We start from the raw sequence: 22,955 nt of genomic DNA, 5'->3' as shown, positions 1-22,955 counted from the left end.
TAAAATATATTATAATGTATTGCATATTAAAAGTTAAATAGGTAGTACGTTCAACAAATACTTTAGTATATTAAACTAAGTATTTTTACAGTGTAACTTATAGCTGTATAATCTATATTATTATACCTACCAAAACATTATACATTGTATTGTAATAGCACATTAGTCCGCATATATTTTAAATGAATACCTAAATAATTCTTGCTATAATAATGATTTTCAATTTTTCGTTTACAATAGTTATCTACTAACTACCTATACCTACTTAATATTTATATAATAATAATATGTAAGCTATCATTATGTTATGATTTATGAATTACCTATGGGTAAACAGTAAAATTATTTTTTTTTTAGTTTTATAATAAATAAATATTAAGCGTACCTAATGCCTATACCCGTGCATAAATAATTGTAAAAAATGTTTAAGTCCCGAACATTTTTTATCATACAACTAATAATTTACATCAGTAAAATACGTTAACATTTAAATAAAATATAATCGAAGAACCAGGTTCATTATCTTACTGTAAGAAATGTTGATTTTTATTTTATATTCTGCACTACTAAAGGTTAGTTTTTTAGATGTTCTTTTTTTTGTAATCGAAATTTTTTTTTTAGTGTTAGTCATTCAGTATTGCGTGTAGTGTATGTACATTTAGACTATTTAATTATTATACAATTGATTTATCAACTATGAGGTGTTTACTGTCTAAGTCTGTCTAGACTCTAGACAAACTGTATTACTGTGTAATGTGAATATATTTCAGATCAATATGTTTTCCAATTTTATTTCATTATATTTAATGCCTATTATTTGTTTTTAAATATTCAAATATAAATTATTATTATGTATAAGTGACTAATCAATATGAGTGATTAAAATAACAATAAACCTTTGGCCGAATTGGCCGATAAATATTGATTGCGATTTACGAGGAAAGATAATCGTATGCATTGTATTATTGTAATAGGTATTGTAAGCGGTTTGTCATATTAAATATTAACAAATAAAAGCTATGATATTAGGTCTATTATGCAGAAAACCGTCATTCGACCATTTCATTCGAAGTCATTATACTGTTTGATAATTATTTTATATTAATTATACCCAGATTGTTTATTCTGATTTATTGGCTTCTAGCAATCTTGCTCTTAATGCTCTTATTATTATTATTTCATTTATAAGTTAACCAAAACGATAAGAATGAAATAATTAAATCTTTAAACTCGTGTGGATTGTACAAAATAAAACAGAACCGTTGGCGGGGGAGAATTAATAATAATAACATGTCTAATGTCGATAAGATAATAACAGCTATTTAGTGGCGCATCGTTGACCGTAGTGTGTATTCGTTAATTTAGTTTTTAAATTTATTTCCATAAGTTCATCAACCGTCGAACATCAGCTGAGAGTTGTCGATAATATATTACATAAATTATAAAAAATACTAAATAGTAAATAGTGTAATATAGTTTTAGTAACCGTTGTCCGTTGCGTTTGTGTCGTAGTCATTTAAATACATTTATAATGTACGACCTATGTTACCAGTTTTGTGTAAAATATTTTCAAGTCAACTTATTTTTGGAAATACAATGATTTAAGTATCTACCGGCTTACACCTACACAATACATAAATCATTGTATTATTATTTTTCTATTGTTAATAAAACCGATTTTAAATTAATCAAAATAATATTTATATATTACATATATTTCCACTTATTTACCTACCTATTTTTAAGTTTATTGTTTGAACTTTAAATCTATCAAGTGACTAATAACATGGAATCGCCATCTGTGATATTGGAGACGAACAAACGCTATTTCGTTGAAGACAAATTTCTGATTGTTAACTGTTTCTATGATCAAAAGGTTAGTATTTAATAATTACTGATGAAATTATAAGTATAATAATATGATGTAAATGTACTGCTTATATTATTAATGTTAATTAATTATTGTTATTTACCTATGTTTAGAGAATTAGACCATTTCTTAAAGATTGGATTGGACTATATCCATGTGATAATATTAAACTATACGAGCCATTAATATTTGAATATGTTATGGACCATCCAAAGATAGATGGTGGTAGCTGTTTTAAAATTAAATTTATACCAAAACTCTTTGCTAAGTCCATTCATTGTTCTGGTAAATACCAGTTTGTCTATGTGGATTCTTATTTTAAGGTAAAAACCTAAACTTATGTTTACTAATTTTGTTTTAGGATATTTTAAATTTATTTCACTTAACACCTTTCAAATGTTTATTATATGGAATCTATTAATAATAATCATGAATTTAAATATTATATAATTATACTATATTATTATGGTCATACCTATTTTATTTTATAAAAACTACAAATAAGAAAATGTATATATATTATAATAATTTGCTAATCAAAAAAAATTTTAAAGCAATTTGAACCATGGTAATTAAAGTATTAATACTAGTATTTAAAATATTTAAATTCATAATAATTGGTTTGAAAAAAACAAACCAAAGATAAAATTACTATAAATATACTAGGAATCATAGTTTAAAATATTTATAGATATTATAAATCCTGTTAGTAATAAAAAATTTTTTGTAATTTTAATTATTTTATCATTCCCTAGACTCTAAAAAAATTGTGATTTATAAAAATAAAAATATTTATAGTAGTAATCAGTTTTAGATTTTAATTGAACACAATTTATATTATTTTAATTGAAATATATAAATTTAATTCAATAGGTTTAAATAATTTATGTTTTATTTTTGATAAGCTACTAAAAATAATGAACATTTTTAATATATTACTAGTTTAAAAATAGGTATTAAATTTAAACTATTTTACAAATAATAAGTACAAATTATTGTATTAAAATTACCTTAACCGTGACAAATATATGTTTTAATAAACAATATTGTTACTTATTGTAGTTGATAAAATTTAAGTCAATTTTAAAAATCAGAATTTAGTGCTATTACTTTTTAGACTTTTATACTTATACTAATTATTTTTGTTTGTTAAAAGAACAGATTTCATATGTAATTTGGTAAAATGTTATATGTACATTATTATATTTATAATTGTAATATAATCTTAAATTTTTTGGTTTTATTGTCATAGTTTTTAAAGTAATTTTAATTTACAGATTATTGCAACTAGTGATCCAATTGAATTTGTGCATAAAAACGATTGTAACTGTAATAATTCTCTTTGTCGATCAAATTGTATGGTACACATAAAAATAGGACAGGTTAGTTAGACAATTTACATATAATTCAAATTTAAGGCTATATAAGCATTATGTATAAATCATAATAAATATAATGCTCTTACCAGGATAATGTAAGTTGGTCAAGAACTTGCTGGAAAAGTAATTAGATTTTTTTTTTTGCAACCATAAGCAACATTTTTCTTAAAATTATTGTTATAATGTATGAATATTTATGTTATTTCTCTAAACTATCATATTCTATCAATTTGTTCATAAAGTTTATGATTTATCTAGTTTAAAATTAGAGTATAAAATTATTTTTACATAATCTCCAGTAAATATTCAAAGTTTGATATGGAATTTTTAAAAAAAATTGTAATGAGAAGGGTTTGTACTTGACAAAAACAAGTCTTAGCAAATTTATTTATGAATATATAATTATTTGTGACAAATGATTTTTTTATAAATAATATATTTTTTATTTGATTAGGATATTAATTTAGTAGTTCAACGTTTAAAGTGTCTTGAAGCACGATTACTAGAGTTTGAAAAAGGTAAACAAGATGCAATGCAACTTAATGAACAACTTGTTAAAAAATTGAAAGCATGTGAAATGCTTCGATCTAGAGGTGAACAATTTATTGATGGCCTTTATAATGCACTTGATCAAGGAAAACCAGTAAAGCTAACAAATTCTAAAGGGCATGCAGTAAGATTTTTTAAATAATTCTCTAAAATTTATTATACTACTGAACTATTAATTTATGAAATATATATTAACTATATAGCTGTTATTAATCTTGTATAGTTGAATTTAGTATGTTCATAAAGTAATAATGTTTAAACAAATAATTGTAGCGTTGGGTCAAACGTATGCGAACTACTGAAATAAGAAACCATGTTATATCTACAAAAACAGTCAGAAATGATGTATATTTAACAGCAATTATAAATACTCAAGAGCAAGAAATACAGAGATTACGTGCCATTAACAATGAGCTTAGTAATGCATATTATTTAAAGTATTATGTAAGTTTTTGTTAATTATACTTGTTAATATTTATAAATAGTACATTTAACTTAATCTAATGTCCAATATAGAAGCAACCAGAGCAAATTTATAAATCACAGAATACTGAAAATGATAATACAGAAGATGTCATACAATTAAAACCTTTTAATATTGAGTCAATTTCTTCTGAAGTAGTCAAATTTATTGATGACTCAGAGTTCAGTGATGACTACTGCGAATAAATATTCTAGCCGCCTACACATTTTGTCTGTTTATATATTTTTTTAATCGACTTATTTGTTATTATTCCTGTTATTGATTTTATATTTTAGTGCAAATACAGTATTATTATTGCTATATTTTTTTGTTTATTACAAATGACAGTAGTTATACATAAATAAGTTATTGCAACATTATTTATTAAGTTAGGCAATTAATAATTGCTTATCTTAATCAAGAATTAATTAGTATTTAAAAATCACTAAACAGTACCATATATTCACTTAATGCTATTATGTGCCTAAGCATATTGTGGTTTTGGTACCCACTCAAGTCCAATTAATACCAGTTATACCAGTGATGATGATTAATAGACACACATACACAGCTTGAGAGCCAATGGAATATTTTAATCGGGGTTCCTTAAATACGGCTAAGTTGAGAAGGCTTACCCTCTTATGGCATAAAAAACCAAAAAATTAAGGTATTATTTTTAAAAAAAAGCATAATAGTAAAATAATTAATTATTATCATAAGTGTAATTTTTTTTTTTAGATTCTAGCATCATTATTTCATAAGCTAATTTCTAATTTTTATGTTTAACTGTGTCATCGCTATCCAATCTCTACAGGTAATCCTCCTTGGACCACCAACTTTTATGCTATATAGGCTGTAGTTTAAAAAGTAAATTTTTTTTTGCAGACGAGTCTCCAAATTTGAACTAGCCCCTAGAGTACAGTTGGCTGACCAATTTACTCTAAGACCAGTAAGACCTATTAATAAATAATGGATTTACCATTTACATTATTAGTGACTGAATACTACACTCACTTAGCTTTCAATTATTGTTTTTCTACATTTAATGTGCAACAGACCTTCAAATCGTTGAAATCAAGTACCAACATCATAAAACAAAAATCTTACTCCATAGAAAATTTTCAAATTTCAATTACACTCTTTCAATTGTTGTACAATCATGACTAAATTCTAAATTGATCTAATAGCATTGATTAAATATATGTAAACTTAACAAATCAATATTATTAGTCATAGAAAAAAATATAAAATGCGTAATGCAGTGCTATATAAGCGAGTATAATTTCTAATGTGGTCAAGTTAACAGTAAACATAAATTTGCTAATTCATGCTTGCCAGAACTTAATACTTTTATAATTTACGACTTATTATTTATTATTTAAAAATTTCAAATATGACAGTGACAATTTATGGCAAAAAAATAATAAATACTAATTAGTAATTAGTAAATAATGCGAGGGTACCGAGGTAATAGCCGATAGGTATAAAAACATTAAAAACATCATTAAATAGTAAATACTGAAATAGTGCTAAAATAAAAAAAAGTAATAGAAAGTTAAAACATAACCTAAAATTAATTAACTTCTAGTTTTAATTTTATCATAGTGAAAAACTGAAAACACTGAAAACTGAATCAACTGACTAAAGCCACTGAAGGTGGAAAGACTGACTATTTTTTTTTTTTTATAGGTACCACAGATATATATCTGTGATAGGTACCTATTGACTATTGACTAATGATTGGACAGGTGAGTGATTATTAGTGACAAATGACAATATAGTATTTGACATAGAGATAGCTGATAGACACAATTCCATGATTCCATAAATAGCATAAATAAATAATCATTTTACTTGTGAGTTGTAGGTTATAACGTTATGAGTATTTACTATTTAATATTTAGTATTTAGCTGACTACAGTTGTCTACATTTTATTATCTAGTATCTATTGAACGTTTTTTTAATGGTTTGAACTCTTAAAAATTATTACCTAGTTAATAATTATACGCTAATATCCATACAATCCAATTATTTAATGACAGAATGTCGATCCAAATTCTAAAAATATTTTGTTGTAATTAGTGCACGTTTTGAGTAATTTCCAATTAAAATCCATGCCACAATTAGTACACCTGCAGTGTTTATTATTATATGTGGCTAAAGCGCTAGAGACGGTTTTGTTGAATGCTTTTTTTTGTTAGTAATTTTTTCGCGAATTTATTACTTTGGAATTTGGTCTACTGTTTTTTTTTCTAAGTACCTACCTATATTGTTTGTCAACAATTCAAGATTTTGCTACTTTTAGGTGAGTAAAATTTATTCTCAACTCTAATTAATGTTGCATGCATGTGTGTGTGTGCTATTATTCTTAAGTATAATATAGTGTTCAGATGTTATATACTTGAATTACCTATAGATCCAAGATCTAATTTAGAATATTACTATTAAAAAAATAAATACATAAATAGAAACATCTCTACTATGCATTATTTAAAATATAACTAAAATAACAATTTAATTTGTAGTTATAATCACATTGTAAGTCAAATTTTGGTTTTTTAGTTGATGTGGTTCAATATTAATTTTAAGCACTATAATAATTTTGTTTTATTTATGATTGTACACTATATTGATAAAAATCAATAGGTATCTAAGACCATAGTTACAAAATCTAATTATTTCAAGTCTTACTAATGTGACTATAATTGTATAAAATGATTAATATGATCACAACATACTACAGGTATTAAATTTTAGTTCTATTTTTTTCCTTTGAATAGTTTTAGAAGTATATTTGATTATCTTATTAAAATATGTATTAAGTCTTAAATATTTAGATGTTAAAATGTATGTTTATTATAGATATTAATTAAAAGGATGTCCTACTTGCATGTGCTGTTTTTATGTTACTAATATACACCGTAACAAATTTAAGTTCAGCAGAATCAATATTATGCTGTTTACTTTAATAGTAGAGTAATTACTTATTCAACTTAAAAGTAAGAGTATTATCTAGGCCATCATATAGGATTTTATTGATATTTTAATTTTAAACTGAGTTATGTTCATTATTCAAATTTTGAAATGCTCATAACTTACTTTAATATGTAAATATCAATAAAGGCTTACGTAATGTAATGTTTAATATTCTTACCTTGAAACTCGTTAATAGATCAATTGACATTAAAGCTATAAAAGTATAAAATGGATTCTGCTGAATGCAACTGTGTTATATTGTATATTGTTATAACTAAGACAACACATGCAGGTTTGAATTATTGTGAGTGTCTTGATCATACCACAACTAATGATAGGCTAAATATATTAAAATTATCTTTTAAAACCAATATAACTTCTGTGATTATATTTTTATTATTTTGAAAATGTTAAATTCTACTTAAGAAAATTAATATATATTAAGTAAAGAATCCCCACTGTATCTATAGTCAATCACTGGTCCATACATGGTTGGCGTATAGACGTATAGTCATTGTACTGTTTGGGCCTGTTTCACTGTCTGAGACTGTAGAAGATTGTTTACATTTAGTTTATTGATTAAATGAATAATTTAGTGTGTAATACAATTATAAATAGGTACATTTTAATAATTTTTGATTTTAATATTTAAATGTTAACTTGTTTGTTTTACAATCTGGATTATCATATAATTACAGAAAAAAAAAATTATCTTAGAGGTTCATAAGTTAACATCATTAGTTTATGTTTATCAAATAAAATCAATTTTTTGTTTTGCATTTTTATTATGTTATATTGTATCTAATGATTAATGAAGTACTAATTTAAATGATTAAACATGTGTAAGTGATAAATAGAGATCCCATACAATTATTCAATAATTTTATCTGTACTCAATGAATTGTGTTTTAATCAGTCATAACTGTAAAAATATTTATAATAATTATAAAGGTAGATATTACGTACTCTCAGCATAACCAAATACTAAGTAAAAATTATTATAGATAATAAAAAATTGATTGTTGTACTTTATTTATTTGTTATAAAAAGTGAAAACCAGTTTTTAATTTAAATTTTTAAAACGAAAATTGTAAGTTATATATAAAAAGTCGTTTAATATCTTTCTATTACCAATAATTTATAAAGAGACAACTGTAGAACACACTTAAGTATTAAAATATAATCAAATAATATAATATGTTAGTATTCAAATTTAACACTTTTACCTATCTATATCCCTTTATATTTATTATTTTTTTGTTATTAGTAAACTACTTTTATTAATTGGTACTAAATATCACATTTTAAAAAGAATTTTTAATTTTAGATACAAATTACTTATGTAAAGTTTTCAATGCTTTATATTTTTTTAATACTGTTAAAGATGTTTGTAAAGTAGAAATTTGTAATTCCAGTTTATTAGATTAAAAAAAAAAAAAAATGGAAAATAAAGAAATTTCTGTTGAAATAGTCACCAATAAAATATACTTTGTAGAAGAAGCCATGAATATTTCTTTCAAATTTATCAATAAAGTAAGTAAATATTTAATTTAAATTTGTATAAAATTGTTTTTATTTTATAGTATAATATTTTTTTTATAGTCTTTGAAACCAAAATACTCTGATTGGATTGCATTATATAAATGTAGCAGCAATAGAAATTTAGAAGAATTTGTTGCAGTAGAAACTGATTTAAAAATCCACACACCAACAAAGTATGGTTTTTATCAAGTTAAATTTTTTGCAAATCAGTTGAAGAATGTTGAATGTAATATAGCCTATGAATTTCTTTATGGAAATGAATTTAATGAGGTATGTTAATTTTATGAAATAGTCAATTTCTACAATATTTTATGTAATTATAGATTTATGGAATTAGTCATCCAATACGTTTTATTCATCAAAATGAATGTATTTATTGTTATCCCAATAATTCAGAATTAGAAACAAATCATTGTAATAGTTGTGTTTCTCAGGTGATTATTAATTTTCTTTTCTTTTAGTAATTATTATGTATAGTATTATAATGAATATAATGTATGCATTATACATGAAAACAACATAGCATATTATTAAAATATAAATTATAAATATTATAATTATAATTATAATAATATGAATATAACTATTTAAAAAAAAATATATTTTACTTATTTTATAGTAAATTATGTAGGTAGTATGCATATACTACAGTGATTCTTAGACTGTATTCTGCGGAGCAATAGATGAGTATGAAGAATTTATTGAAATGACCACCGATTCATCTTTAAAAACTATTCAATAAAAATCATTAACAGATTTTTGGTGTAGTAGTAGTATTAGTGATGAATATTAATTTTTGACTATAAAATCTCTACTTCTTTCTTTTGCCATGATATGTCTGTTTAAAATTTGATTTTTATTATAATATGCATAAAAAAAAACAAAATATTACAATAAATTAGATCCTGAGGCAGATATGTGCATCTAATTTTCACCTATCAAGCTAAATATTAAAATACTGGTCAATGATAAAAGTCAACATCATGGATTACTTTAAAATAATTTAATATTAAAATTTCTTAATGGCTAAAATAATATTTTATCTTTTTCTACTAAATAAATTAAAACATAAAAACATTTTTTTATGAATTATTGTTCTCAAAACAACATTCATGATTTTTGGAGCTCTTTAGGAACATAAAGGCTTTAAGAACCAAAAAGTTTGAGAATTGCTGATATAGTACATAGTACATACTCACAAATTATACTTGTATTAATATTTTGTAATTCAAATTAGTCTGAATAAGTGTTGATGTATAAATGTTTTGATTTTCTATAGGAATTAATTAATTCATTATTAGCCCATATTTCTACTTTGGATAGTCAATTGACTGACTGCAAAATAAAATCTAATGAGATTATATCATTGAATAAACGTTTAATGGCTCAAATGAATGAAAACGAAGTAATTGTTAAAAAAAATAATGAATTCTTAAATGAATTGTTTTATTCTAATGAACCTGTGACTAGAGATGAATATGTAAGTTATTTGTGTAGATAACTTTTACAAATATAAAATATATATTATGATGCTTATTAGTTGTTAATAAAATTATTTATGTTTGCAAGAAGTGGATCGAAACATGTTCTGATATTGATTTAAAAATGAGTTGTATTGAAAGCAACGAATATGAACTACAAGATTTATCAAATCAAAATTATGAATTAGAAAAAGCATTAGAAAAGTTCACTAAAAAAGAAGAGGTATATTACATTTTTATTTAGAATATTGGTAAAATGTATTCAATTATTGTATAAATAACTGCTTTAATATTTTAACTTTATTTTTCTTGTTTTAATATCCTTTGAATCAATAGAATAACCAATCAAAATAAGTAGAGGAACTCAATAAAATGGAAGCTACTTGTTAGTTGATTTGATATGATTACTTACTTACCTGTAGTTCAGCTTATAGATATTTTATTCTTTTGGCAAAATATTTCTTGTAAATATTTTAATTGAATTTGTTTTTTTTTTTAAATTAACTCTGTACTTAATTTTTATTGCCAAAAAACTGGCATACATAAAAACGTTTAAAATGGTATTAAAACTAATACTTAAAAATATTTAAATTATGATTTTAGCGCTTAAATTAAATTTAGTATTAAAATTTTTAGGACAAAGAAATTGACGATGTTCAGTCCCTTAACACTGTGAGTTAAATACAAATGTTTATGAAACTTAATTTTAATTGTTTAAAATATTAATGCCCTTATTATTTGTAGGATAGTTACAAGATGCTAGATTGTACAGTAAATGTAGAAAGTGTGTTTACACCAGAGCCATCAAAAGCAACTATTGTGTTTATTGACAGCGATGAAGATGATGTTTAGTTGTTTCAATATTGTTATTATTGAAAATATCAATAAGAATTTACATTTATATTTTAATATAAAATGATTACTTATTCTAAGCTTAATGAGATAATTTTATCATTTAAGATTGTTGTTATGAAACCAAAAAAGAAAAAGAAATATTGAAAATATAAAATATTTGGTCTCTTTAATTTTGTGTCAATTGATAATGTCTTTAATTGGCCTCTGAATTTTTTCAAATATAAAATATGAATTTTCTAATACCTCAGTACTTTATTTCTTGATACTTTGTCATTCGTTCAAAATTATATTGACAAACATTTGAAACACCATTGAATGAGTTTAACATTATTTCTTTATATTCATCAATTATTTAAATCAGGGGTCGGCAACCTTTTTAACCACACGGGCCATTTTTTTTTTAATTGTTCATCAAGGGCCACATTAAAAAAAAAAAATACATATTATGATATAATACTTATAATTGTATTGCTATTATGAAACGGTTAGATTAAATTTTATTTATAAAGGAAAAAGAATTATATAATATTGAAAATTATATGAAAAATGTTATTGAACAAAAGTAAAACACAAAAATTAACCACCTTTGTGCGGGCCATCAAAAATTGCTTTGCGGGCCGCGGGTTGCCGACCCCGGATTTAAATTATTGGATATACTTACTGAACAAAAATATCATGTGTGCAGATAGTACATTTTTTTATAAAAAAATATACATTAAATATATCACATCAACTTTAAGGAAATACAATACTAAGATGGTGATTATGAATAAAAATATTAATTATTTTCAAATAACGTTAATTTATTGCTTATTGAATTAAAATTAACATTTCAGTTATTACATAAATTAATATTTTTATTTTTTTAAATTAGCTAATCATTTTACAAGATGTGTGCCACTTTTTTACCGACATAATATTGTTTAAATATTTGTCTAATCCCACTCACCTCTAGAAAAAAAAAAATCATAACTTCTTAGCGTGATTTTAGACAAAAAAAAAAAAAAAACATGATTTAGGAATGAAAATTAAAAAAAAATTGTTATTACTTAGGAAAACATAACAAAACGACTAATAGAAAAAAATACACAATGTTCATATATATAAAATAAAGCAACAACAAAATGTTAACATAAAATTATTTCAATTTAGAAGAAAAATTTTTTTATAATAATATTGTAGTAATTTAAATTAAAATATGAAAATGGAAACGTTAACGTAACAAGTTTTGTTTTGAGATAATTTATATTATGTTTAAAATATATAAGAACTAAAATAAAACATGTATATTATACAATAATAATTAATAACTCTATGGGGCTAACAGTGGTTAATCAAAATTATTAACAAATTGAATATACAATGTTGTGTGTAAACATGTATTAAATAAAATCTAAGAAGATAATACATAAATTTATATTTGTTTTAAAATGGTAAATTAACAAAAAATAATTTTAATAACCCACATAAATCCGTGGTTAAATTGATTCAATTGTTTTTTATGTATAAATAAACAATTAAAACATAAAAATATAAAGTGTTGGATTGCACGGTTTAATAAAAGTAATAAAAATAATAATTATAATAATAATAATAATAATAAAAAAAATATTAATAATAACTAATTATCTACGGTGTCCCCCTAATATATAACAAAAATAAATAATGATATATAATAAATTTATTTATAATTATAATCAAATATTGTTAATAATAATATACTCTGTACAAATTTACAAAAAATATATATTCTTTATTTCGAATAGTAATAATAAAATTTGTAATTAAATATAATTCCTAATATTTTATTACAGTTGATGATGTAAATGATTGTTAAAAAAAAAAGTGAATAGAAAACGAAAGTTTTCATTTTGTACAATATATTTAGGGAAAAAAAGGAAAAAAGAACATATTGTCGTTTTCCAGAACATTGAGAAGTTTATCCTACTTTTTTTTTTTTTATTCATTATAGTATTCAGTCTCAATAACTAACTGGCCTTAATAGGTTAAAAAAAAAAACCGTAAAATAATCGTCAAACTTTAATTTAGTCGAACGTTTTTTAAATTGTTTATAAATGATTTTCGTAGACGGTAATGTATAAAATTAATAGAATAAAATAATGTAAAATATATATTTTGGTAAAAAAATCAACTAGACGGTTTAAAAAAAAAAATTTATTTTTGGAATTATATTGCACAATACCACCTTACAACCAGCTCAAAACAAATAATAAACTAATTAAATTTAAAAAAGCACCAAGCGCTGCTATGATTTTCAACTTCTTAGGACGTAAATTGTTATTGCTGTAAGTATAAAAACTGATTGTCGTTTCCTCGTTCGTCGAACAAAACACTGCAATACCACTGAATGTTATTTTTAAAATTACGATTTTCGATGTATTGTTTTTTTAAACGTTTGAAATAATCAAATCTAATGCGTTTTATTTGGTTTCTGTAATATAATATCAAAAACATGAAAAAAAAAAATTTGGTAATAATTAACGCACAAACTCGAAAAACGGCGTGTAAATATATATAGCAAATGTCAGAGGTATGTATATGATAAAATTTCACAACAAAAAAAATAAACGTGGCCGATAAACGGACAAGTAACGTCACGTACACATATCGACGAGTCAGTGGTTGTTTAGAAGCTAAAAATAAAAATAATAATAAAAAAAAATTAATCCACATTTTTATATAGGTAAGTAATATGATTAACGAGGTGTTTTTTTTTTTTTGGTCAAAAGTATAGTCTCCCTAACTGGGAGTATAGTAATTTATATAAGAAAAATATATAATATAAAACTCAACATTTTTATCCGGAAGACACGATGAAGAAAAAAATAGTAAATAAAAATATAAATAGTAATAAACATAATAATAATAATAATAATAATAATAATAATAAAAAAAACGTGTACAATATTATAACGTTTTTTTTTTTCATATAATAAATGCCAAACCTTTGCGGAGAAAAAAAAACGTGTACGTAGAAATTTATTACGATTTATATCAATATTTGGCAGGGCGCTTCGCTAAAGTGTGGCATTAGCGTAGGTGTCTCGCTCGATCGCCCCCGCTCCCCCCAAATTCGGCGCTCATTCACCGCAGACGCGTGTGTGTGGGTGTGTGTGTGTGTGTGTGTGTGTGTGTGTATGTGTGTGTTCGGCGTGGGTGTACTCACACCGACGGCGACGGCGCACGTGGACGACGACGACGGTGGAGGCGATCTCATGGCGGCAATAGGAACGGCACCTGCGGGAAGTCAATGGCCTTTGGCATGTAGCACTCGTGCACGGTCTTCATGTGGTTCTTCATCTTGTCGGGTCGCGAGAACTCTTTGGCGCACACCGGACACGGGAACACCTTGCGCTGGTGGCCCTCGTGGTAGAGGAACGCGTGCCGCTGGAAGCTGTACTTGTTCTTGAACGTCTTCAGTATGTCCGTCTTGGCGCACTCCAGACACTTGTAGATGCCCTCGGAAACGGTGGCGTACCGGAACAGGTTCAGGCCGCGGACCGACATTTCGGTGAGCTGCTCGGCCGGGTCGCTGGACGACGTGGCCCGCCGCCGGATGCGCCGCTTGACGGGCGTCCTCAGCGACGCGGCTGCTGCTGCTGCGGCGGCCTGTTGCTGTTGTTGCTGCTGTTGCTGCTGCTGCTGTTGCTGCTGCTGATGATGTTGCTGTTGCTGCTGCTGCTGGTGGAGTTGCTGCGACTCTTGCATCTGTCGCTTCTCCTCGTCCAGGGCCGCCTGGAGCTGTTGCTTGTAGCCGGACGTGTGCTGGGACACGGCCAACGAGAACTTGGACTTTTGATCGGCCGCCATAACCGACCAGCTGGCCGCCAGCGTCAGGCGCGCGTCGTTGTTGTTGTCCCGGTCGCCGCCGTCCGCCGCCTGGTGGAGGTGATGGTGGTGGTCGTGGTCGGTCCGCGAAGACAGTAACTTCAGCATGTTGGCATTGTGCATGTCTGCGGAGCACACGGAAAGAAAAACACGTTTAAAAAACACGTCGAAAACATAGGTATAAATATATTATTATTTTTTTTTTTTTTACTCAATACTTTTAACGGTGTCTATACACAATATGCAAATCATAATGTAATAACGATGTGTTCGCAGCATTCAAATAAAATAATATTACTGGTGCGTTTTCGACACTCGCCGACTGTGATCGATGAGAACGAATATATACAATACATAATATACCAGGTTCGTAATGGATAAAGTATCATAATAGGGTACGTTCATAACAAAAAAAAAAAAAAAAAAACTGCAGCAAGCAATACGTAAGTAATATCATAGAATATAAAATACACGGCGTGTGACCATGTGAATGGTATCACGCGGTCTTGAAGCAATGCAAAAAAAAAATATATATATATATAATAATAATAAAAATAATAGATATATAAAGCTAAATTGTCGTAGACAACACTGTGTATGTGTCTTGCTGAGATTGAAGTATAAAATGAAAAAAAACTGTAATCGAAGTCTATCGTTAAAAAACTACGATAATAATATATGGGTTGGGGACGTCATTTCGATTTATTTTCGGCGTACAAATTTAATAAAAAAAGGGTGGCAACGTCTTATGTGCGGGTAGAATTTATGCGGTTTATACCATTGTCCATCGAGTATCGTTGATTTTTAGATATGATTGGAACCAGGATTTCTACCCAAATCATTAATTCGAATTTTTAGGGCTCAATAGAATAAATAGGGTGTTGTAGAAACACCGGAAAAATATAAGCAGGGGGCATTTAATAAGACATATTATAGCATGATTTAATTAGCCATAACAGTTATTAGTACTTAGTAATAACGATACGGGTTTTTAGTAGTTTAGGAAAAACTTCATTTGAAAATTAAGTAGCCAAGAACAAGAGAAAATAGGGAGGCAAAGTTAACTAAAAACTATATAATGTATAGAAGAATCCAAGTAAAAATATACATTTAAAAAACATTTTATTGGACATTTATATTGTTGATAATTATTTATCATAATAAATCTTTAAATTATGACCTTCAGAGATTTGTTTTAAAAAATTAATAATTATAAAATAAATTAATAAATTATTATACTTCATACTGCAATTAAACAAATCATTTTTTTCATCGATGTTAGGTACCTCAGGTCACAATTCACTATAAAATAATTTTGGTTCTTTTCGTAATAATGTAACTAAAAAGTCTAAAATCATTGACAAAATTGTTTGATTAAACTGACTGATTTTGTTTTTAATCTGTTTTTTTTTTTATTCCATTCATTATATTTTTAACCGAAAAAGTCAATACTGAAATGACGTCCTAAACTATGACTAATCGCGTATAATTCAAACCATATTATTTATAACTTATAAGGTACCTATACCTATAACATGGACATGACCAAAGACTAAACTATGATTAGAAAAAACTACGAAGTTATTTTTAATCAACGGTTATCTACTTAAAACAGAATCTATAATATAATTGCTGTTAGTCCGCGTTAGGTATTCACTACTTGTGCTACTATACATATTAATAAGTAAAATAGATAGGTAACTGCAAATTATAACCGTAAACGTATAAACAATAGCGCAGACATAATATAACGGACATTGCCGGCAATTATTAGGATATATAATATTATATTTTATTACGCATGATCGTTGCGTTTATTATTATAATAATAATAGGTATATGGTTAAAATCCTAAATGTTAAAAGAAACAAATTTACGTGTTATTATTAATTTTATTTAATAATTATAGGTTATTAACCTAAATCGAATGTATGTTAAAGAATCGATCATGTTTATGTAAATGCCGTTGTACCATATAATTATTATTCATTAATTGTGATGTATAATATGTTAGTATGGTGGAAGAGTTTGATTGTTATTTAATCGGATTGTTGATATAAAATAATATATAGGTAGCCAGGCCGAGATACCAGGTTAATAATTTAAAATAGACAACATTTCACTAAGTTTTACTTCGTTTATAAGTCGTACCCTATAGATTATAGCATGTTAGGGTTCCTATACTCTGTCTATTATGAAGTAAAAGGTAGATGCTTCATAGCTAAGAATATAAAATATACTATGCAGTATAAGTATGCACAGCAAAAAAATTATTTAATAGACTGTGTGAGCTATAAATAAATACATTATACTTAAATTATATTAATTCGAAAATCAAATACTTCTGAGGCCAAAATAAATTTTAATATAGCTAAATAATTATTTACTAATTTTACGTATAATATTTGTAATTATTGATCATGTTTTTAACGTTATGTACATTAAATCTTATTTACATGTTGTAACGCTTTTGTTTCGATACTACTCACTAATAGTTAAGTTAATAAATAATAATCGTTGCAAGTATTTAAATAATGACAAATTATTTAAGTATGTCTCAGAAATATTGAATTATTCGTTTACAGAAACCAATTTTATTTCCAAGGCATATTTATTTTTCTACATTATGTAATAAACTATTACGTTACGTCTAAGTGCAATAATAAAAAAAAAAGTAATAATGATAATAGTAATAATAATAAAAAACTATAGAAAAAGTAATATACTATAAAATATAATAAAAGTAATTAAAAAATAAGAAATTAACTTTATTATTATTTTCATTTTGAAATCATCATTCATAATTATAAAATATACATTTATTTGTAAGAGAAGAGAAGTTTATATTTTGTTCTGAATTTTTTTATATCCAGGCAAAAATGAAACATTTAATAGAATAAATTATTCAGAGGAATATTTATTTTTTCTCAGACTTACGTACAATAGAAGGTATAAAATATATTAGTGTAATCAGAGGATAGTATACAATATTTTTTAGGGTTTGACACATCGTATCAGTTTTATGTTTTATAATTAAACTTAACACAGACGAATATTTAGATAAATTTAAATGCCATACCCTGAAAAATATTATTCTTTATGATATTTGTGATGGGCAATTTTATGTTAAGATCAGTGAAAAACGTAAAAATTATTTTGAGTGATGTGTATTATCAAAGTTGTTCGTGGGCCAGGGATAAAATATAAGTGCACTGCTGACACATAAATAAAATGATTTATACATAGTAGGTATCTACATAATAAAATAGTGTCTCGTTTGAACTCAAAAATAATGGTTCACAAATTAATAAATCTTTGGTTATAAGTTATAACTGTAAATTTTAGTAACATAGATAAAATAATAAAAATAGATACTAATAGTATCAAAAACCAGTTAAAATCTATAAAATATTTTTAAAAATGCACGCATAAAGCTAAAAATACATTATATTATAATACTGTTTGAGCGTAAAATTTATCTACACAAAATCTAGATACTAATTCATATCTCATGCTGTTATTTAATTATGTTCACCTGTCACTTACAATAGTTATTTGTTGATTTGATTTTGCAATTTTGTAGATATAACTCCTATGGCCGCAAATATAACAAAATATTGTACATAAAGATAACAGTGTACATGTTTAAAGAAATTAGTTATAAAATTAACTAAAAATATAGTGCTTAATAAAATACGTAAAAGCTAATATTAGTAGCATTTTACATTGATATAACATTAAATATGAGCAGAATAGGTATTTAAAAAATAATAAAACATACAATTTTCATACTTTTTTATTTTATCATAAATTTCACATATTAAATATCACTGTATATACTAGGTATTTGATGGCGCATTAAAACAAAACAAAGATAACATATAAATTTTCAACGCTGCCCAAAGAATAAATATTAAATAGGAAAAAAATAACAAAAACAAACGGATTAATAACAAATTAATGATCATGTTAAAACAAGCTTATTTGGATACTTATTCAATTCAGTCAATTATTAAATTCAAAATAACAAACCAAAAGAAAAAATAATAAATTCAACTAATATTTGTAGCTTTCACAGCCAATTTAATTAGTAATGGGCGTTCAAATTTTATTTAAAATACTTGTTATTTCCCCAAAAGTTAAAACAAAGCACCATTGTTTACTAAACTAATTGTATGCTAAATACACCCTGTCTAGCAGTCTATAAATAGTAATAATAATAATAATAATAATAATAATAACATAATATAGCGTAATATAATATAATATAATTAAATATGATTGTATTTATAAACGTAAACAAATTTTTTTAACAACGTTATAAACTTAAAAACAAAACTACACATAATGGCAAGGCAGATTGAATAACAAATTGACTAAGAAAACACACAGCCCAACTTAAAAATTAGATATTAACAAAAACAATCAAATCATATACTAGTTTAAAATTTAGTTTTGACTAATTTAGTTTTATGCAAAAACAACATTTTTAAATTAAATAAAGACCTGTTTAGTCTTTGTAATAGACAGTATATCAAAATTGTTTTTAATTGCTACGTAAAAAATGTAACTTGTGCATTGAGTTCAGTTTACATAATCATACTCAGCCTGCTTTAATGATATTTGGCTTGTAAATGGCAAGACCGGCTCAAATTATTGACAAGTATTTATTATAACAATTGTATACCTTAAATAGTATAACAACCCAAATTTAAATAATTATTTTAAAACAAAAAATTGGACGGGTTAACTATGGAAGGAGCATAAGAGTAGAAGGAAAAACAAAAACAAATTAAAACTTAGGAAGACAAAAACGCAAAAAAAAAAAAAAATAATAATAAATAAATTTTAACAAAAATAAACCTTCCTTTACCCTAAAAACAAGAATTATAGAATTGAACAGCTATTTAAGTACATATTTTAAAACTATATCCCACTCATAAATTGTTACATTCTAATTATTTCATTCAAGTTTCTTAACTTTGGTACAATATATGATTGAACGTGTTTATGGGAAAGACATTATCAGCATTATTACCTTCAATACTGGTTAAATAAACAGTCAACATGTAAAAAAAAAAATTTAATTGTAGTTGCCAGCATACCTAAACAACAATAGAATATCACAAGCTATTAAATTCAAATCTAGAATTGCTGTTGTTGTTTGTAGCATATACTTTTGGAGCAGAAACTCTGTGTACTTGTTTCATATGTGTTAACATATTATCCCTTCTTGTAAACATTCTAGTACACACAGGACAAGGCACTTCTTGTCTAATCCCATGATGAGATGATAGGAAATGTCGACAAAAATTACTAATGTGAGTGTATGTTTTACGGCATAAATTACATCTAAAAAGATTGCTTGATTCTTGAGTACAGAATTGACGAACTGAATACTTGTCCATAATTGGGCGATTAGTATGGTTTGTTGTATTGTCTAAGTCACTTGTTCCATTTGTATTTTTAAATGAAGTACTTGTTTGTTCAGATTCTACTTCTGAAAAATATTTGATCTCTTACGTTAAATTTAATTTTACACAAAATTTGTATAGTAAATTGTAATAGACTAGGTATATAAAAATGTTTTTAAAATACATTTCTCAATAATTTAAATGTAAATAATTATATTTTATAATTTAACCAAAATAGTAAAAAGTACTTATATCTTCAACTTACAATGGTCGAAAAAGTAGAAAAATATATTTTAAAGAGTAAAATCATAATATTGAAATAAATCATTGATTTTTATTTTTTAAAAGATTTCAAAAATTAATACTTGAATAAAAGTAAAACATTTTTATAAGCCCATCCTAAGAGAATATTAACAAAATGATGGGTCCACTTTCCTCCATTTTAATTTAAAACTACTGAAAAATATATTTAAGGAAATACTACTTACCTGATTGTCAATCAAAATTATGTTCTTTAAAAATTCTTTTTATAGATTTATTACTTTGACAGTAGGTAACAAAAATTTGTTTTAACGCACAGACCAGAAAAAACCAGATGCGAAACCTTTCTCTTAAATTACTTTACATTTTATCCACCAAATCCATTAAAGTTATATTATACAATTTATGAAGGAAAATTTAATGAAAAGTTATGGACAAAATTATAAATTAAAAATAAAAGAGGAAGGTGTCCCATCTGATTGTTAATTTATAAGCGCTAAAATAATCACATTAAAAAAATAATTTTTAAAAATTTACGATGACGAAAGACATGATTAGCAAGTATATTGTTACATAATAATGAAGTTTACTCAACAAACTAAAATGGTAATTATCTCTTGAATGATGACATAGGCAGAAAAGGTTTATAATAAAACTTACCACATGCGCTTTGGTCTAACTGCATACTAGTAGAATGAGTGTCATATTCTTTTTTCACTGTACTTAAATCTAAAATAGAAAACAGAAAGTATGTATTTTTGTAAGACACAAGAACATACAGAACTGATACAATATATATATGTATTAATATATTATTAACTAGCAATTTAAGTTCAATACTAATAATAAATCAATTCAAGATACTGGTATAATGATATATATATATAATACTTAATAAATGTTATGAAATTATGATAATAATAATAAAAATGCAATTTTTATAAGCTACACAAAATATTTTAATTAAATTCATACGCTTTAATGAAGTTAAAATAAATTTACCTTGGGATGTTCCTGGAACTGGATCAATAGGCTCTTGTTTTATTTCCATTCCATTTTCTGTATACTCTTCTTCCATGTCTTCATGATCAGGCACATCATCTTGGCTTGGAGAATCCAAATGTCTAGGTGCAGCTGCAGCAGATTCTGATTCTTCAGACATGTTCAATTCTAATAAATCTGGTGGATCACGGCCGCTTCCTACATTATTCATATAATACTTATATTTTTAATTCTATTTAAAAATTATATTGCTATGCTATTGTACAATATATTATTATTTTCAATAAGCTTACCTGCGCTTGTACCAACTGGTGTGGATGCTCTACTATCATCATTATTATTGTCGTTTGGCCGTGAAGGTGAGTTACTCCCTGTAGATAATTTCCTGGGGCGTCCACGTTTCCTTTTTGGTGCAGTCAAAGCAGATCCTAATAGTGGGTTCATTGGGTATGACAAATGTTGACGCTGTTGATCGTGAAGCGGATGAGATGGCAATGGCCTTTTCATAGGTAAAGGACTATGGTTATGTATGCGTTGAAGTTGAGGCACGTGAGCCATTTGGTTGTTGTGTACTGGTGAAGAAGATGGAGATGATGAGTGAGACTGAAGGAGAGAAGAAGCTAACGAGGGTAAGTCTCCACGATCTTCATTGACCTCAGTTAAACCTTTGATTCGCAATGATTCTGCTACTTTAAGAAAAGCAGCCAATCTATCTTGATCAACACTAACCTAAATAAATTAAACAATTTGCATGTTACATTTTGTTGTTGAATAATATAAAATAATCATCAATAACTATTTACCTCGCCTCTGTACATAAAGTCTAATAAAGATCTCATGTCAACTAGTGGAACATCTTTGAGTATTACAATTGGATGTCTATCAGGGTGTCCAACAAAAAGTGTCTAAACAAATAAAACATATAATTAATATTTCGTAAAAAAATGTAAAATAATTTTTAAATAAATACCTGAAAGTAAGGACTGCATGCTGAGAGAACCATTTTGTGAGCACGAAGCATTTGACCTTCGACAGCTAATGTCACATCTACAAAGGCCTCGCTCGTCAATAGTTGATCGAAAACAGCAAGCAAGTTGGATTGATGGTTGTTCCATCGGAGGCAAAACCTCTGTGATTGTCCATTGTTTTGTGACATGTTTACTATGATTCATGTAAATAATTTTTAAAACTATCTTGTTACGTGTATCAAATTTTGATCACAACACTTAATAGAAAAATACGCTCGAAAAATTCACCTGTAACAAATAAAATTAACAAATTATAATTATTATTTAGCCAGGAGGTAATTAAAT

General features: G+C 25.8%; 3 protein-coding genes across 6 annotated transcripts in view; 2 read left to right on the top strand and 1 right to left on the bottom strand.

The window, feature by feature from the left end:
• Nucleotides 1-1,304: 1,304 nt before the first annotated feature.
• LOC112598171 lies at nucleotides 1,305-4,563 on the top strand. The gene is made up of 6 exons (XM_025344552.1): nucleotides 1,305-1,876; nucleotides 1,984-2,193; nucleotides 3,148-3,252; nucleotides 3,704-3,922; nucleotides 4,072-4,242; nucleotides 4,315-4,563. Exons 1-6 carry the CDS (start codon nucleotides 1,787-1,789, stop codon nucleotides 4,465-4,467), a joined length of 948 nt encoding a protein of 315 aa, XP_025200337.1. The 5' UTR covers nucleotides 1,305-1,786; the 3' UTR covers nucleotides 4,468-4,563.
• Nucleotides 4,564-6,268: 1,705 nt separating this feature from the next.
• Nucleotides 6,269-11,194, top strand: LOC112598178. 3 transcript variants are annotated; one of them, XM_025344564.1, is made up of 8 exons: nucleotides 6,269-6,567; nucleotides 8,654-8,771; nucleotides 8,841-9,050; nucleotides 9,104-9,214; nucleotides 10,060-10,260; nucleotides 10,353-10,484; nucleotides 10,898-10,933; nucleotides 11,006-11,194. In XM_025344564.1, the coding sequence occupies exons 2-8, from the start codon at nucleotides 8,679-8,681 to the stop codon at nucleotides 11,111-11,113; spliced, it is 891 nt and encodes a 296-aa protein (XP_025200349.1). In that variant the 5' UTR covers nucleotides 6,269-6,567; nucleotides 8,654-8,678; the 3' UTR covers nucleotides 11,114-11,194. The 3 variants fall into 3 exon arrangements, with proteins under 3 accessions (XP_025200349.1, XP_025200348.1, XP_025200350.1); XM_025344563.1 differs by having other exon boundaries at nucleotides 10,350-10,484; XM_025344565.1 differs by lacking the exon at nucleotides 9,104-9,214 and having other exon boundaries at nucleotides 10,350-10,484.
• A 2,871-nt stretch (nucleotides 11,195-14,065) lies between these two features.
• The window catches only part of LOC112598115 (protein tramtrack, alpha isoform-like), a 35,110-nt gene continuing 26,220 nt past the window's right edge, over nucleotides 14,066-22,955 (bottom strand). For both annotated transcript variants that reach the window (XM_025344470.1, XM_025344471.1), the window contains exons 2-7: nucleotides 22,613-22,898; nucleotides 22,446-22,547; nucleotides 21,936-22,371; nucleotides 21,643-21,840; nucleotides 21,301-21,369; nucleotides 14,066-15,090 (exon numbers count right to left, since the gene is read on the bottom strand). In XM_025344470.1, coding sequence (XP_025200255.1) covers nucleotides 14,351-15,090; nucleotides 21,301-21,369; nucleotides 21,643-21,840; nucleotides 21,936-22,371; nucleotides 22,446-22,547; nucleotides 22,613-22,798 — 1,731 coding nt within the window. In that variant the 5' untranslated portion in view covers nucleotides 22,799-22,898 and the 3' untranslated portion in view covers nucleotides 14,066-14,350. The remainder of the gene's footprint in view (nucleotides 15,091-21,300; nucleotides 21,370-21,642; nucleotides 21,841-21,935; nucleotides 22,372-22,445; nucleotides 22,548-22,612; nucleotides 22,899-22,955) is intronic.

Source organism: Melanaphis sacchari, unplaced genomic scaffold (genome assembly GCF_002803265.2).
Source record: "Melanaphis sacchari strain LSU unplaced genomic scaffold, SCAv2.0 Contig45_pilon_pilon, whole genome shotgun sequence".
Lineage (NCBI taxonomy): Eukaryota > Metazoa > Arthropoda > Insecta > Hemiptera > Aphididae > Melanaphis > Melanaphis sacchari.
Note: the sequence above shows the minus strand (reverse complement) of the source record. Positions and strands in the feature narration are given on the sequence as shown.